Source organism: Phasianus colchicus, chromosome 22 (assembly GCF_987193195.1).
Source record: "Phasianus colchicus chromosome 22, bPhaCol1.hap1.1, whole genome shotgun sequence".
In the NCBI taxonomy this organism is placed as follows: Eukaryota; Metazoa; Chordata; class Aves; order Galliformes; family Phasianidae; genus Phasianus; species Phasianus colchicus.
This window is the reverse complement of record NC_143457.1, coordinates 4,326,694-4,343,539: the sequence shown is the minus strand read 5'-3', so window position 1 is coordinate 4,343,539 and position 16,846 is coordinate 4,326,694. Positions and strand designations below refer to the sequence as shown.

At 45.5% G+C, this 16,846-nt stretch overlaps 1 protein-coding gene across 2 annotated transcripts; it reads right to left on the bottom strand.

Annotated features, from left to right (window-relative positions):
* Positions 1–4,245: 4,245 nt before the first annotated feature.
* On the bottom strand, positions 4,246–16,581 carry ENO1 (enolase 1). Of its 2 annotated transcripts, none has more exons than XM_031613318.2 (12): positions 16,482–16,581; positions 13,432–13,525; positions 12,292–12,387; positions 9,831–9,889; positions 8,870–8,939; positions 8,541–8,674; positions 8,160–8,382; positions 6,582–6,779; positions 6,204–6,405; positions 5,725–5,833; positions 5,235–5,293; positions 4,246–4,709 (listed from the first exon to the last, which is right to left on the bottom strand). In XM_031613318.2, the coding sequence occupies exons 2-12, from the start codon at positions 13,514–13,516 to the stop codon at positions 4,640–4,642; spliced, it is 1,305 nt and encodes a 434-aa protein (XP_031469178.1). In that variant the 5' UTR covers positions 13,517–13,525; positions 16,482–16,581; the 3' UTR covers positions 4,246–4,639. The 2 variants fall into 2 exon arrangements, with proteins under 2 accessions (XP_031469178.1, XP_089978964.1); XM_090122838.1 differs by lacking the exon at positions 16,482–16,581 and adding an exon at positions 15,673–15,711.
* Between the last annotated feature and the right edge of the window lie 265 nt (positions 16,582–16,846).

The window sequence follows — 16,846 nt, the reverse complement described above, 5'->3', positions numbered from 1 at the left end:
ATAGTCAGCACCCTGCAGCAGCTTCACCAGAAGCAATTACGTGACTCACAGGCAAAATTACATGCAAAACAGAAGTGAGAATCAAGAAAAAAAAAAATCAGAAAACCAGATGAGCAGAAAACATGCCTTGCCCTGACAGCTTCAGTTTCTGAATGATGTGCTGACTCCCCACCAGGGGCTAACGCCTTGGGAGAAAACCTTGACACATTCAGCTTCCTATCAATTAGAGCAGGAGGGACCATTCCCTTCTGTCCACAACAAGCTCTCTGCTACAGGGCCAGTACAGGAACTAGAAGTCATGATACTGGAGGGAAATGATTAATAAGAGCTGGGCAGTTACCTCTGTGAACCTAGAAATAGAGCCAGTGGGTAATGGGAGATCTTTCCCACTCCTGCTCTTTGCATCACTCCATTATGTATCCTGTTACCTGAATAGCTCCCTGAAGTGCCACCTGCCTCTCCCCTCTGCTCATCAGTCATCTCTTCTGCCTGCTTCTCACTGCAGATCTGCTTTTGAGGCTGCCTGCTATTCTCAGAATAGCCTCCCAATCCATGTTTGCTAAGCTGACGCCTCCTCCTCCATAGAGTGCCAGCCCTGCAAATTATTACAGTAATAAAGACACTGGCTGTGCTACATTTGCACTCTGTTATAAAGAACAGCCTTTCGAGCAGGAGCTCTGTGGGGACAGCACAGAGCAGTGAGGAGCTATGCAGCAGGACTGAGCCCTGATTAAGGAGCAGTCACAGCTTTCCTCCTCTCCAGCACTACAGGTTTAGGTTTTGATTTTCTGCCATCAAATCATGCTCCCTGTTCACTTATTCCCCTCACTCCAAACACACACACACAAAATTACTGATCATTCACATTCCTCTAACACACTTTAAATTCTTATCTATAAACCACAGTCCCATGTTCCAGCACTTTGCTATTCTGGTCTCTTTTCTTCCTTCAGAAGTAACTCCTTTCAATGCCATAGCCTCATTAGGTGCAGTCTGAATTGCCTGCAGCTGGAAGCACCTTGCTGATCTGGCCCAAATACTCTGATTTAACTTGAAAGCTTTATATAGCTCTGGTCTGATGGGACAGGGCAAGCACAGCCTTTGACATTGTGAGATTGTGTTGCTAGTGCAGAAAAGAGGATACAGCTCAACAGCATTTGACTTAATAGTGTTTGACATTAGAATCCAAGCAATGCTCTCCTAACCTTGCCCTTTTACGTGCGACTTTTTTAAGACAAAACATTCAGTAATTGCATCTAAAACTGTTCTCCATCTCCAACTGATATCAAAGTGTGAATGATGATGAATTAATACCTAGACTTTGATTCCAGTGTGGTTTTATCAATACAAGTCTCATTTTACAGAGCTGGGTCCAACACATTCACCTGAACAGAAGAGCATTCCAGCTCTGGGAACTCACTTTTTCTCCCCCAGATTTCTATAGCCATACACAAGTACAAAAGACCAGCCAGTGCTTGTGTGCATTTTCTCATCACAGATGTACTGCTAGGCAGGGTTTTGTCACCTCAGAGCAGCTGGTGAGCTGCTTTCCTAACTGTAATTTCTGGCTTTCTGTTGCTTATGAAGAGAAAACCTCCAGGTGTAAACACTGAGGCCAGGTAAGGTGGGCTGGGAATTGAGAATCCACTTTCAGGAGCAGCAGGTGAAAAACAACTACAGTTGCTGCTTCCTAACACAGTTATGCTAAAAAGCTTTCTAAACCATTCTGCATACATTACAAGCTTGCTGCTTTGACAGAAGAAATAAAATCCCTTGATAGGATTTGTGTGTAATTAGCTGGTATATTCATTTAACAGGTCTAATTCAGAGATCAGCTGTGTGTGAAAAGTGCACCAGGTTTCAAATCTGCATGGAGTGCAACCAGCTTAGACCAATGCCTCATGAAAGGACAATTTTGCACAGGAGGAAGCATTTACCATGGACTGAGCTGCAGCTGGTAAATTTGGTATTTATAGCAAAGCTCTCCTTAAGAAGGGCTTGACAGAGGAGACAAATCTCATAAGGAGAAGCAGTTGCCAGCCACCCAACAAAGCAGGCATGTTGTTGCTGCACCAGTTATTGTCTTTGCTGCTTTGTTGCAGCAGCCAGCTGTGCCTGCATTTGCTTTCAAAGCCCAGCTGCTGAGCTGGCTGCAGGGCCAGGGTAAGCCAAAGCCATGGTTGGGGATGGAACGTACCTCGGACCCCACAAGTGCTGGTCTGTGCTCACTGAAACTCTGCAAAACACAGCTCTGGCTCCAAACAAACACACAGCCTGGACCAAAGGAACTCAAACACAGAGGCTCTCCCTGCTGTCAAAGTGAGCAGGTGGTAGGGCTACAGGCCACAGTGCCCTATGAGCCCAGCTTTGACAGGGGCTACTTGTGTCAGGAAAAAACTGCATCATACAAGACATCATTTTCCTCCCTCCATAGTTCCCCTTAGAGGAAAGATGCCAAGAATCCTTTTCTTTCTGAGGGGTGTTTAGCATTCTTTGCAACTTGCAGTTTCTCCAGTCTTCCTATCAAATGAGGTATTTTACAAGTGCCAACAACAGATGAGTCTTTCTAGTAAGAAAACATAGATCAATAGACACTATGGAAGCCAGGCCTGCCCATGAACAGTCCCCTGTGTGCTAAATCCCATCACAGCCATTACTCATGCTAGCATGAGGCACAGCTAACATCTCTGGCAACTCACAGCTGTCTGTTTGGCTCTGTACTGGCAGGCCTGTACCCTTCTTCCTATCCTCTGCTGCAGATTTGTTTAGGGATGTTGCAGCCCTCACAAATCATTTGGTAGCATTGTACTCTTCATAATCATTTCTGAAATCAAATCTGTTTTCCCCAACCTGAACCTGGAGATGTTTAAATCGAGGTTTTGGTAGCAAGCACCTTGCAACATCAGGGGCATTAAGTGTGCCATTTCCCTCCTTACTGATTTAGAACTATAGAAGGTATAGAATTATTTGCAACAAAATGAAGCACTGCAACACAGGTAGTGGCCACAGCGGGGCACTGCTGTGCTCCTTACAACACTGATTCCCAGCCATGGGTGCTTTGATTATTTGAAATTGAATAGCAGACATTGAAATGAATCAAATTCATCTCTTCCTCATAAATCAGTCATTATGGAAAATATCATAAGCCCTAAGAGTTGGCTTTAACAACCCCTCCCTCAATTATGCACCATTTTTCCTGTCTGGTAAGGTTTTAACATTCTAACTCCTCCCTGCCAAAGGCTCACCCAAACAGCACTGGTGGCACTCTTCAGACAAAAAGGTATTCTTCATCTCCAAGATCAGCACTGACTGGGAAGGAGCTGTACTCTGCAACTTTTCTCCCCACTGAAGCAGCAGAGCTGTAACCTGAACAAAGCAAAGGCTTAAGAGCTAATACTTATATTTCCTAAAGTCTTTGTTTACAGCCATCTGTTCTCCAACAGCTGGAAAGCCCCTGAAGTCTTCTTCCCTCCTGCTCCTCCCCTCCATGTGAAATACTGTACCTAGCTGCTAATAGGGTAAAAATTAAGTGCAGCTATCACATCCATCTTCAATTATAACTAGTATTACAATGCTATTAACAAACATAAAACCAATTGCTGTATTTAGCTAAGGTTTTAATTCAATATGGCACCCCACTCTTATTGGATTTTCTTGTGCTGTTAGATAAAAATCTTTACAAACTACACAACAACCTTCCAGAATCCTTGTATTAACTTATTTCATGTATAGCTTTTCCCTTACCTTACCACCCACCTCCACTCCAAGGGGCAAGGGTTTGCAACAGTACTGCTCCACAATTCAACTGAGGCTGCAAAATTCACTTGCAATATCACTGTCAGCTTCTTGCTATACATCAAGGCTATCACTGATTTTCTTCACTACCGAAGATATTAACAAGCAGACATCTGCAGCAGCCTATTGTAAATGTCAATCACAGGACTTGCTAGGACACAACTCCCCCTTTGCTATGTTAAGGAAGTCCTGAGCTTTCCTCTTTCCCTCCAGGATTGTAATCGATCTCTTAAAAACCAACTCCTAGTCCTACTTCTACACAACTAAATATCCTTAAGGCTACTTCTTGATTACAGACATACATTCAACTAATTGTCTATTGGTCACAAAGCAATTTAAATCCACCTCCCAGCCACAGTCCATCTCAGTCAGCACAACTTTAAACAGGACACGTTTAACAGAAGGTATCCATCTTCCTCAGCCTCTTCCAAAACAACTCAAAGTCACACCTTGTTGGGTTGTTGGATGCTTTTATTTGTCACATGTAAAAACACTACTATTTCTGTTTGCAGGTACCTCTTACTGCATTGCAAGTCACAGCTCCAAACACTGAAGAACAGACAGGCAGAGAAGTGTTTACGCCCAGTGTTAGAAGGTCATGGTTCCAGAGATGTTTACCACACAAAACCCCACTGAGACTGTTCTAGAAAAGCAGTAGAGCATTACAAGTAACAGATCAGAGCTGGTGAGAACACTAGGTAAAGGAGTCATCTAGGGGGAAGGGAGAGGACCTGCAAACTTAACTTCTTCCTTCAGCTGCCCTTATCTTTCTAATACAGGAAACTGTGATCTAAACAGGTGACTAGTGCTTTAAACCAGAACAGGGTTGTATGATCCAAACAGCTTAGTTGATACGAGGGTTCCTGAAGTTTCTTCCAGCAAAACGGGCCTTGCTGCCAAGCTCCTCTTCAATTCTGATGGAAAGGCAACAAAATGCTGGTATGAGCAGTCAGTGTAGAGCTGCATTAGCACAGCTGCAAGCCTTACACTGAACTACCTGATCTGCCTGGTGCTAAACAATAAAATACAGTCCTACTAACAATACACAGTCACAAGTCAATTCCCTCCAAATAACTTCAGAACTCACAAATACTCCACTTCATCAGTTGCTATCTCCTAAGTAATCCTGCTTGAGTACTTCAAACCTCTTGTCCAAGGGAAATGTCTCATGCAGAGAGGAGGACAATTTCTCAGGCACATAATATCACAGGATGCTTTGTATAACATTTCTATTTTATCTCCACTTTGATAAAAACTAATCCAACTCACCATTGAACCAGCCACCAACCCAGAAACATCTCTGCCAGTGTCAGTTATGCACTTCTGCATCTCAGAAACCAAGCAGCTTAAGAGCAAGCTGGACCCAAATGCATTAATGCAGACCTAATGCATTTATGTCAGGCCTAACTCACAATCCTTTTCCCCACTGTGAGTCTCACCTCAACAGCTGGTTGTACTTGGCTAGGCGCTCAGATCGGCAAGGGGCACCAGTTTTGATCTGAAAGGGAAACCAAAATTCATCAGTAACTACAGCAAGTAAGGCCACAGATGCAAAGAGAGCAATCAACACAATGGCAAGCTTCATTTCAGCATCAGACTATGAATTCCTGTACACTCAATCAAGATAGAGTTTGGAAGCAGTAGCCAGTGTTCATTCACTAACAGATCCACTGCCTGGAAATCCTGACACACCCAATGGTAAAATATCTTTCAGATTTTTTTTTTTTTAAATTCCTGGTTAAAGGTAAGGTTTACACAAGATAATACGTTCCAGTGTCACATTCCCATGAGGCAGATGATCTTCCTGCTTATAGAAGCAGAACTCCTCATGCCTTAAGTCACAGAATAGTCCACCTGTAATGCATCATGGCTCCATCACATCATCTAATCAAGCAAGGAGGCTTGATTACAGCAGCTACAGATACAAACCTGACCAGTGCAGAGACCAACCACCAGATCAGCAATGAAGGTATCTTCTGTTTCTCCAGAGCGGTGACTCACCATCACACCCCAGCCATTGGACTGGGCAAGCTTGCAACTGGAAGAGATAAGCAAAGTGTCACATCATCCTCATTTGCATAGCAGCCTTTGCTCTGGTGAGACTGCCAAGCACCGGGTATTCCCAGATTTGGCAAGGCAGAACTGCTCTTCAGTACATGTGAAAGCTTAGTGCCACAGAGCTGCTTTTACACGTGCTTACACCCAGCATCTGACATGCCTATATATGATTTGAAAGATGAAGGTACACGTTTTACTTGCCAATATTCTGAGTTAACGATTATTCATCCCTTCACAAATGCCTCATCAGATTTCTATTCTACTAGACTTTTCTCAGCCCCCTCAGCTATACAATCTCCTATGTAACACAGGATCCCTTATCCTAGCATGGTAGAAAAGGGAGAACTTACGCTTGCAGAGACTCTGTCACAGAGCCAATCTGGTTGACCTTAAGGAGCAGGCAGTTGCAAGATTTCTCCTCCACAGCCTTGGCAATACGCTTTGGGTTGGTCACAGTCAGATCGTCGCCAACCACCTGGATGCCAACACTGGCAGTGAACTTCTTCCAGGCAGCCCAGTCATCCTGGTCAAAAGGGTCTTCAATGGACACCACTGCAGAGGGACAGAAGGAGCTTTAGGGAATAGGCTGCTTTCAAACAAGCACTGCCCACTACAACTTCCAGGAAGCTCACGCTGCTCTTGATCTGCACATAAGGAAGGCTGCACCTCAACTCTTCCTTCAGCAATCAACCCCTATTATCTGCTACTAATATGGGCCTGGAACTTACATGGATAGTTCTTCACAAAGCCCTTGTACAGGTCAGCCAGCTGGTCAGGAGAAATGTATCTGCTGGGATCATCAGGGGATTTGAAGTCCAGGTCATACTTTCCATCACGGTAGAACTCTGAGGCAGCCACATCCATGCCAATGACAACCTTGTCAGAGTAGCCAGCCTTGCCAATAGCAGTCTTCAGCAACTCCAGAGCTGAAACATTGCAAGATAACAGAGATCTTGTTGAACACCTTAATACAAAGCCGTTCTTTTGCTAGCAGCACATTCACTTGGGCAAGAATTTCCATTACTCCCTACAAAAACCCTGAGGGCCACACAGAAAAAGATCTTCTGAAATAACTGGAACAGGGTATGACTTGAATGCTGGGCTCAGATTTTAATACCCCTGAGACAGCAATTGCTAATCTCTTCAGGCTGGAGTACAGTCCAAAAAGCTGAAGACTAGATGATACTACATCTTTCAGCTTTACAAATGTGGGCAGAAAGCAGTGACCATACTCAAATCCCTTTAAACCCCCAATCAGGTGCAGGTAACAGAAGGTTACACCTAAACACACCTAAATGCAATGCACAGGTGCTCCTTCTCTTCCCATCTGCTGTTCTCTTGTACACAACTGGCAATATAACTCCTCAGTACAAGTATCTCCATACTACCCACTATGCTACTGTTTGCTTTAAGCAGAGTCCAAGCAATGAAATCCAGTACGTTCACAACCAGGAAGACTCTTCAAGCATTCCCAACTCCAAGCCTAACAGTCAGGTCAGCCAAGCTATTTACAGTAGGAAGCTTACATAAAGTGTTTTTTTAAAGATACTAATATGTCATACAAGCTGCAAGAGCAGCTGCTACCAGCAACACAGATTCCTTGGACTGTAATAGTAATCCAAAGTCATTTTCATTGAAGTCTGCTAGCGTATAGACCTTGTAAAACCTGCATGCTCCTGCAGAACTCAAACACACCAATTTCCAGTGCTGGCTCCTCACCTTCAGTATCAGAAAAGGCAACTGCAGCTCAGAGGCCAACAATATAACTAGCAGCTTTAAACCATGCAAGTGATTACAGAGTTGTAGTACTGTACTGGCTTACTATCAGCTCCACACAGAAAGCAGAAAATAAGCCCTTTCTGATGCACACTTTTTTGGTAGGAACAAGCATTTGACTTCCCATAAGACAGACTGTGTCCCTGTTTCCCTGAAGGCTTCTGAACAGAACTGTCTGGCTGTGGAGGCAGTGAATGCCTCAGCCTCCCAAGCTGACCTGAATGCAGCCTCACACATTACCCATTACAGTTCAAACTGTTCTCCTTTGTCAGCAAAAAGGAAACCACAACAATTCCACTAAACTGTGACTACTGACATTAAAAAACTCAAAAGGTACACTGACAGGCCTACCACCCTTTTCAAGTACAAAGTGCAAAAATTGCTTCAAGCCAGTACAGAAGCGGTGAGGAAGGCACAGCACCTAGACTAGACCACATCCATGTAAGATCTTGAAATCTCCAGAGCAGAAGCAGAGCAAAGAAACAGCAGCAACTGGTTTAGGTCTCCTCCCACACTAAGATCATTTTTACCTTCTTTATTTTCAAGGATATTGGGGGCAAAGCCACCCTCATCACCCACGTTGGTTGCATCCTTGCCATACTTCTCCTTGATAACATTCTTGAGATTGTGATAGACCTCAGCACCAATGCGCATCGCCTCCTTGAAGTTGTCAGCACCCACAGGGAGGATCATGAACTCCTGCATAGCCAGCTTGTTGCCAGCGTGGGAGCCACCGTTGATGACATTGAAAGCCTTGGAATAATCCAAAGGAAAAGTCATTTAACATATTTCACTGTGAGCAGACAACAGCAAGAGATACTCCACTATCAAGATGATTTACCCAAGACCAAATGACATTGCAAGCACTTGGTCAGATCATGTCTCTAGCCTAGTCTTATAAGGAAACTTACAGGAACAGGCAGAATGACTTCAGGGTTTCCAGCAAGGTCGGCAATGTGGCGGTACAGAGGGACACCCTTCTCAGCAGCACCAGCTTTGCAAACAGCCAGAGATACACCCAAGATGGCATTGGCACCAAATTTAGCTGAAATAGGAACAGACCGTTTACAGAAACATTACATTCTTCTGAAGAGATTCAGCAGGATCAGCACAATCATGGTCTTGGTTAGCTAAGTGCACATCATAAGCTGCTTACCTTACCAGAAAGGATGTGCAGTACATTAGACCTATACAACAGCCTCAGTTTTTCATGCCTCAATACAACACAAAGCCCACTTACATTTGTTCTCTGTTCCATCCATTTCCAGCATCAGTTTGTCGATCTTTTCTTGCTCCACCACATTGACATTCTGCAGAGAGAAACAGGCAAAAACACTGTGTGAAGAGCAACATGGCTCAGAGAACTCCCACCTACCCACTGCAGCTTTATTTCCCTGGCAGGCATTAGGAACTGCTTAAGCACAACTACCAACAGTAACCTAGTTCTTACTGCTATCAAACAGCAGCTTCTTCTGGTCACTTCCAACAGATCACAAGGCTGACCTAAGCTTGACACATCAAAAGCTTCTTTTATTCTTCATGTTGAGAGCTACAAGGCCAGGCTCTCAAGACTGCCTAACTGTGGACAGAGTTACACTACTATGAGCCTGACCCGGGGGAAAGCTCCCATTTGTGATCTCTGCTCCCTTACTGCAAGCTTAAAGACAACTAGCTTACAAGCCCATCTGTAACTCAATACATACTGTTAGGAACTGTAGCTGAGGACATGCAATCACTTTATGCATTATCACCATCTTGCCCCATCATTTGCAGCCAGGGCTTAGTGCTTACAAAAAGCACAGATGTCTCTAAAGTCAACTTCACTAAGATTCCTTTAAGACTACCTTCCAAATTAGCCTGGACAAAACCCAGCCACCATCATTGTGCCCCCCCTCTCACCACCCCATTCAGCCACCCTTTTAAACATAATGCAGCTTGCATCTTAAATGCACTCCACTGAGACTTCCAGGTGCTAAAGTGCTGCTGCACACTGCTGGAAATTCTTTTGATTAAGTGTTAGAGATGCAATCATTAAGGGAAGCAATTACTGTAGGTCAGTTTTTTTCTCATGCACTCCAATACACAGGCTAACATCCCCCAGGTAATACAGTTCCTGTAACTGCCTCTAGAGAGAAAACACATCAGGTAGGATGCACTGGACTGGCATTAACTGATGTTAGCAGAAGACAGATTGCTCCTACCTTGCTAATCAGTGCAGGTGCAATTGTTTTATTGACGTGCTCAACAGCTTTTGAGACACCTGGAAAGAACAAGCAAATCAGACACTGGTCAACCACACTTGTTATGCAGGCATTAGTAGATGATCTCAATACCATCTCATGCTATTCAAATCCCAGTTCAACCTGCGCTCACTGCTGAACACAAAGACACCATCTCAACTGAATGGAAGTTGCATGAAGTAATCATCTAGAAATGCCTGCTGCAATGTTAGTTTGCAAGACCATGCACTGGAGAAGTCTGTCCAAGTGACAAGGTTGCACTAAAAGCACATCCATTACCTGTGTACACAATGCTGTCGCCAGGAACTCGTTAACATATTTAACAGCTCTGGATACACCTGACAGAAGCGAAATGGACAAGAGAATCAAGGAAGAGATGAAGGCTCACAGCCAAAGAAAAAAAAAAAATCAGTCATGCAAGAAAAAGCAAAGGTCACAAATAGGAAAACAGACCTACAGATCCCCAGGTGTCTGACACTGAGCAGTAGTTCAGAAACAAAAGAGTTCAGAGGGCAGAGGAAGTTGTGCAGCAGTCAGCCAGGCTGTGTTTTTGTTCTTCCCACCATGGTTTGATACTGCAAAATCAATTGCAGACCCAAACCTTGAGTGGCCAAGTGACAGCATTTAGAATAAGTTTTAGGATAGCCTACTCCTACCCATTGGTAGACTGTATGAGTAGGGGGAAAGGAAAAAGGTTTCCCTGGAAGTTAAGCATGCAAAAGCTCAGGATTTATTTGTCATTGTTTTATAGCACTCCTGAAGCATCGCCTTAACACGTTGCACCTTAACACTTGATGCAATGCCAAAGAAAATACAATGCCTGTACCCAGATATAAGAATTCAAGTGGGCTGTTACCACAGCAAGAGCATGTGAACACAGCACCTTTTTAGTCTTAGTTTTTACCTAGCAATGGTCCACAGGAGCTCCAGCATCAACTTGCTTCCTTCCCATAAGCACAGATCAGTTACCAGCTACCAACATCAGCCTAAGGAATGCTGTCACCCCTGCAGAGCATTTAAATATCCCTGAAAACCTAAGCTTCAGAACCCAATAAACGCTGATTAAGCATACCCTGAACTGCATTAATTGCCTTTCAGACAGTTCACATCTAGAAATTTATATTACAGAAGACCTTCCAGCTATCTGTAACTCATTCCATATGGTGAGGTGTTTTTCAACTCATGTTACTTGCCAGGTGATACAAAACCCTGAGCTGTGACAGCCTACTGAGGACACTCAGACTATGCTGTCTAGTTAACTGCCCATGAAGAAGTGGCTACAGGATCAGGTTTAGCAGCTCTAAGCACACACACATTTAGCACACTGAGCTAAGTACACATTTATATTGCTCAGGGAAAAAGATGCCTTGAGTGGATAGCAGAAGCTCTTCTGTTCTTAGGTATATTCAGTCATCTGCAGCTTATTTTGTACTGCAGTAGTCATCATAGATCTTAAGCAGTAATTACCCACTCTGGCTGCTCGCTCTTAATAGGCACAAAATATTTCAGCTTCCTTTCATCTGCCTGGCAAGAAAAGTTTGGAGTAAAGACAATTAACCTTACAACTGAGAGAATTGATTGCATAGGGTAGGAAACTATCACCAATACTTTTACATCGGCAAGTTGAAGTGGAGTCCTGCTGCCCAAGTCCTAAAAGTAACTGAAGAATTGCTACTAGGAAGTAGCAATTGGACACTGTTACTCATTTCCCTCTGTGCTACTTTCTACACCAGTCTGACTGGTTAGTTACTTTCCAGGACATCAGTCCACAGGCAATTAAAATACAGTAACTAAAACAAGCTTCAGTATTATGACTACCCACAGTGAAAGACAAAAGTCAAATGGCTTAGCTATGATGCAGCCTGAAATGGAAGCATTTCAGTGGTTACTCTCATAGCATTGCATGTTTCCCATTGCCAGCAGTTGGCATGAACTACAAATTCAGGACTTTGCATGTTGGGATCTAACAAGTTTTACAGTAGACACATTTAACAACAAATCGGAAATTTGAGATTTTCTATTATGAGATCTGGTGACTAGCTGCAGTGAAGCACTCTCTGTACCTTACACCAACATGTAAGGCAGCAAAGAGTGCAACAACTAAGTATGTCTCAGCATGCAGTACTACAGACACGCTCAGCCAGCTGGCACACCTGAGTCCCACACACACTGCTGGAAGCAGTCACTCTGCCCAGGCCCCTAGGAAACCCTACAGTTTGTGCCTTACCTTCACTCCAGTTGCACAGCCTAAGTGCAGGTATGCACATCTTACCATTCATCACTTTCACTTCATTGCCATGCCTTGTACAGGCTACGGGAAGCAGTAAAGGAGCCCAGGTTTCTTCTAATACAGTCTAACCTAACTTCAGCAGCAATGCTTCCACTGTAACAAGCTAAGCCAGGCACCCATATTCAGGTTTACCTTTTCCCAAGTAGCGTGTCTTGTCATTGTCACGAAGCTCCAGAGCTTCATAGATTCCAGTTGAGGCACCGCTGGGAACAGCAGCTCTGAACAGGCCTGTTTATAACAAAAAAATTGCCTTAGCACGTGGAAAACCACCAACCATGCTTCACCCACACATCATCCCAACCTACTGGGTGTTTCCACCCACAGAGGCAGGGGAGGTCATAGCTAAATCATATCTCACTGATCCTACATGATTTGTCTGCTTCTACAGTGTCTCCCCACAGCAAGCTTTAGCTCCCTCAAACGAATATATATTCTCTTCCTGTGTGAATTTCAACTGTGTGTTGGGAAAGCTACCCATTCACCTGCAGATACAGTAAGTTTATTCAATGGATCTATTTTTTAAGACCAGTCTAGCCACTGAGCTCTTAAGCTCTTGTGAGATGTGGCACATGACACAATTCAGGGACCTGTTTTGCTCATCTGAGCTCTTCAGAGTACACATTCTTCCAATTAAGAGTGCTGAACTTCAAGAGCAAATTGGAGTCTGTTTGGCCTGTTGTTCAAGATGCCAGCCTTCCATCTCCTGCCTTTCCCTTATCCCACTTAGGCCAAGAGCTTAGCAGGGAAATCTCATTAAATGACTGCATTAATCTTTTGAGGCAAAAAGATCAGCTATTTAGTTAGTGTATTACAGCCATTGTATTTGCTCATTCCACTGAATCACACTGGCCTGTGTCTGTACAATGCCTTTGTCAGATCCTATCAAATATGGTATGAACAACTAACAGAAACCAAGGAAAAATCATAGTAATTAGAAATATAAGATGTTATATGTGAAAATCCAATTAGAGAAGATGCTTGGTCCTGCCTGATTACCTATGCAGAGAAGAAAACCTTACCCAGGATCCAATTCCACAGCAGAAGACCTTCATTACAGAGCTTGAGAAGTTAAACATCTCAAGTGCTGTCAAACAGATTCAAATGAATACAGGAAAAACTAAGCTCATTAGGAACTGCTTAGGGACAGGAAGAAGGTGTTAACTGAGTTGGCCAATGCTATCGAAGTTAAGCTCAGGACAAGGGGAGGGAGGCACATGACACTGTTTGCATTAACACTTGTGCAATGTAGACAAATACCTACTAAGGACTCACCTTTGTTGGTGTAGAGGTCTACCTCAACAGTGGGATTTCCACGAGAATCAAAGATTTCACGGGCTTGGATCTTAAGAATGGACATCTTGAACACCTGCCAAAAGAGTTAAGCATTAATTCATAACCAGCAGTATCACCAGCAGTCATGGGAACAACTCAGAAACACTGCTTTACACTTTAAGAAAACATTTAGTATTTGACCGGAGCATTACACAAGGAGGAGAGGAACCTCAGCCTAAGCAGGAAGAACCATCTAAAACCAGAAGTTTATATGCTCAGCATATAAAAGCAGTCAAGTAATCCCAATACAGGAAATTTCTGCAGCTAGTTAGAATTCTTTTTACTAGAAGACTCGAGGGCAACAGCTCTTAGTATGCACAGCAGCTGTCCAGAGCCCAGCATAACCTGTCTTGAAATAGAAACAGACACCCACAGCTCTAACTAAGCACTAACAGTTATGCCCTTTCTTAAAAGGAATATATACAGGAATAGCCTTTCCTCTTACAGGGAAGACAGACCACCACAGCCTTTGAGAACTTACTTCCTCCTGCCCCCATCTCACATTCCTACACTTAAGAAAACTGCAGTAAGGAATGCCTTATGTAAGCTCAGATATTACTTGAAAAATCAAGTCAGATGAATGCCTGTAAGCCATGGACCAGCACCAAAACTAGTTCATCTGCAGAGAAAGCTCAGCCTCAGAACCATCTGGAAGCCAGCTCCTGGCATGCCCGTGTGGGTGGTAGCTCTGTATGACAGAATGGTCACGAATCTCCCCTCAGTTACTGAGATGACAGGCTCTCAGCAGTACTGCTGCTTGTACCAACACAGGAGGAAGGCAGTTTCACAACCTTTCTTCCTCCACAGGAAAGTTTTCTTCCCCCACATTAAAAGACAGACTCAGGTAGCCATTCAGTTTGTCCCCCTGGAACAAAGCGCCCTTCAAACTGCCTTGCCTCTGAGCAGCTGACTGTACAAGGCAGCTCAGACATTCTAGACACCATTTGCCCTACTGTAAGACTCACACCCTGACAGATGATACAACTGTCCTAAGCAGAGCAAGCTGGCTCCAACTGCCCTCCATGCTGTCACTAAATCAGTGAACATACAAACTAGAGACAAATCCCTGCAACTTCCATGTTAGGAGTCTTATCTATACAGATACAGCCTTTTGCCACATTCTCCAAGCAACAATCCCCACTTATCTGAAAAAGGCTTTTGCAGCTTCTGCTGGCACCTGCTGTGCCTTGCTTTCCTTTTCAGAACCAGATCTGCTACAAGACATAAGGTGCTCTGTTCTCTGAAAGCACAGGCAGCTCACAAGGAAGTCTTAGTGCAATGCAAGAACTGCCTGTTCGCCTTCACAAAGGTGTCACCCCAGCAATACATGCTGCTGGAGCTTCCACTGGTAACCCAGGTCTGACGTTACTCAAATGTCCTTGGAAATGACCTCCCCAATGGCCCCTCCCTGTTTTTCAGAGGGAGGCATTTCACAGCACTGCACCATTCCAAGAATTCCCTGAGCTTTTTTTTTTGTCCCCTCATTTTCATGTCCCCTCACTTCTGTATTCAAGGAACTGTTTTCCAACTGAGTTTTCCCCTGGGTAAAGCTGGTAGCATTCAGCTCACCACAAGCTATGGAGATGCGTTCTGCCTCCACCTATGCAGCTAGATGGAGAACCCACACACAGGCCTAGCTGCAGAAAGGCAAACCGTACACAAGTTTGGACAGTTGTGTGGCCTCTCCAGACCTTTGTACTTTGTGATGGAGCTAGTCAAACACACCGATAGCAGAGGGGTCGTTTATGCACATATTGCCTTAAACCTTGTTTTGTACTCTAATCTGCTGGCAAGGTCAGAGCCTCCCTTTGGCTTCCCAGGCCTGGCTGGGAGCAGCCATGTCATTACTTCCTCCAAGGCCACTTTACAGCCAAGGCATCGAGTCCTATCAGTCACCACCTACTCCCTGATGCTGTGCTCTGCACAGGGAATGCAGTGCTCCAACAATAGAGCAGGCTGCTCTAGTTGAAGTTACAGTGATTTGCAAGCTCACTGCCGATTTTATTACCAAGAGATTAATGCATGGAAGCTATTTTGCAACCACGTTTCTCTTAACACGTGCATCTCTCTTCACACATCACTGCCAGAATCAGTACAGAGAACAAAAACCAGCAGTAGTTTGGCCTAATTAATTTAGAGTGCTTATCACAGAGCTGCCATGCAGTTATCAGTGACACTTACACGCTTCAAGTCTGCAACTCTCATACGACCACCCTGAAAAAAGAAATAACCTTACTGCTCATTAATCCTTGACCTCACCGGTTTAAATCCTAGCAAACGCTCAGACCGAACACGGCACCTCCTGCTCTCACTCCTGCGTCCCACGTGGTGCCGGCTCACCAATGCAGCACGGTGTAATGCAACGCAACACCGTGCGGCACGGAATGACTCAAAGGCTCGCCGACTCCTTCCTCCCTCACCAAGATGGAGGCCTGGAGCTGCAGCCTCGCGCTGTGCGATCACCCGCACCGCTTCCTGCAGCCCTGCCCCGTGACTCAGCCGCGTGTAACGGAACAGAGGCCAAGATCCTCACTGCAGCCGCGGTTTTTCCGTACACGAATTGCCCACAGATGGGCATCGCGTTACGGGGGGCCGCGCCCCGCAGATAACCGGGATTGAATCCCGTCCGTAGAGCCGAAGCGCCCAGATTTAGGCGTTGACGTAAGACATTCAATATTTGACATGAAGCTGAAGGACATCCAGCGCCGCTAAAGAGGGGAAAGGTCCAAAGCGCGACTCACCGTCCGAAACGTGCTGTTTAATCATTAAGAGACAGACGTTAATCGCCGCCCGGACGCACCGCGCTGCCGCCCCCCACAGCCCAGCGGTTCGGCACAGGGCCTGCAGGCCCACCGACCGCCCAGCTCCGGTGTGAGAGGAGCGGCGGGTGTGCCGCAGCACCCAGCCGGGCAGCAGCTCGCAGCTCTCCGCAGCTCAGCCCACCGGCCGTGCCCACCGCCGCCCTCCTCCCAGCCCAGCCCCCCGCTCACCACTACGCTCCGCTCCGCACCCGGCTCAACGCTGACTGAGAACGGACTGCCGCACGCACGCCAGCCTATACCCACCTCATGCAGATGAGCTGCCCGCCTCCCATCTCTTATTGGCCAGTTTATCCACCTACTGTTTCTCTATTGGTCGATCCTAACGCATGCTGCTCTTCCATTTGTCGGCAGGCACCGCCTCGCGCCAGCGGCGATTCAGAGGGCGTGCGCTACGTGCCGAGGCGGCCTGCCCGGCTGTGCACACGGCGCGTGGAAAATCCCACCGAGGGGGGGGGGGGGGGGGGCGGGTTCGCGGCGGGCGCGCGCTGAGCGCGGGAAGCTGCGGTGTTGCAGGGAGAGGCGTGGGAGCAAGG

Excerpts from the sequence above, each read along its gene's own strand:
- ENO1 (XM_090122838.1), bottom strand. The coding sequence starts at position 15,696 with ATGAGAGTTGCAGACTTGAAGCGT. Across the intron at positions 8,383-8,540 it reads AAGTCATTCTGCCTGTTCCT|GCTTTCAATGTCATCAACGG; the intron begins GTAAGTTTCCTT and ends GATTATTCCAAG. Across the intron at positions 5,294-5,724 it reads TTGGTCTCTGCACTGGTCAG|ATCAAAACTGGTGCCCCTTG; the intron begins GTTTGTATCTGT and ends TTTCCCTTTCAG.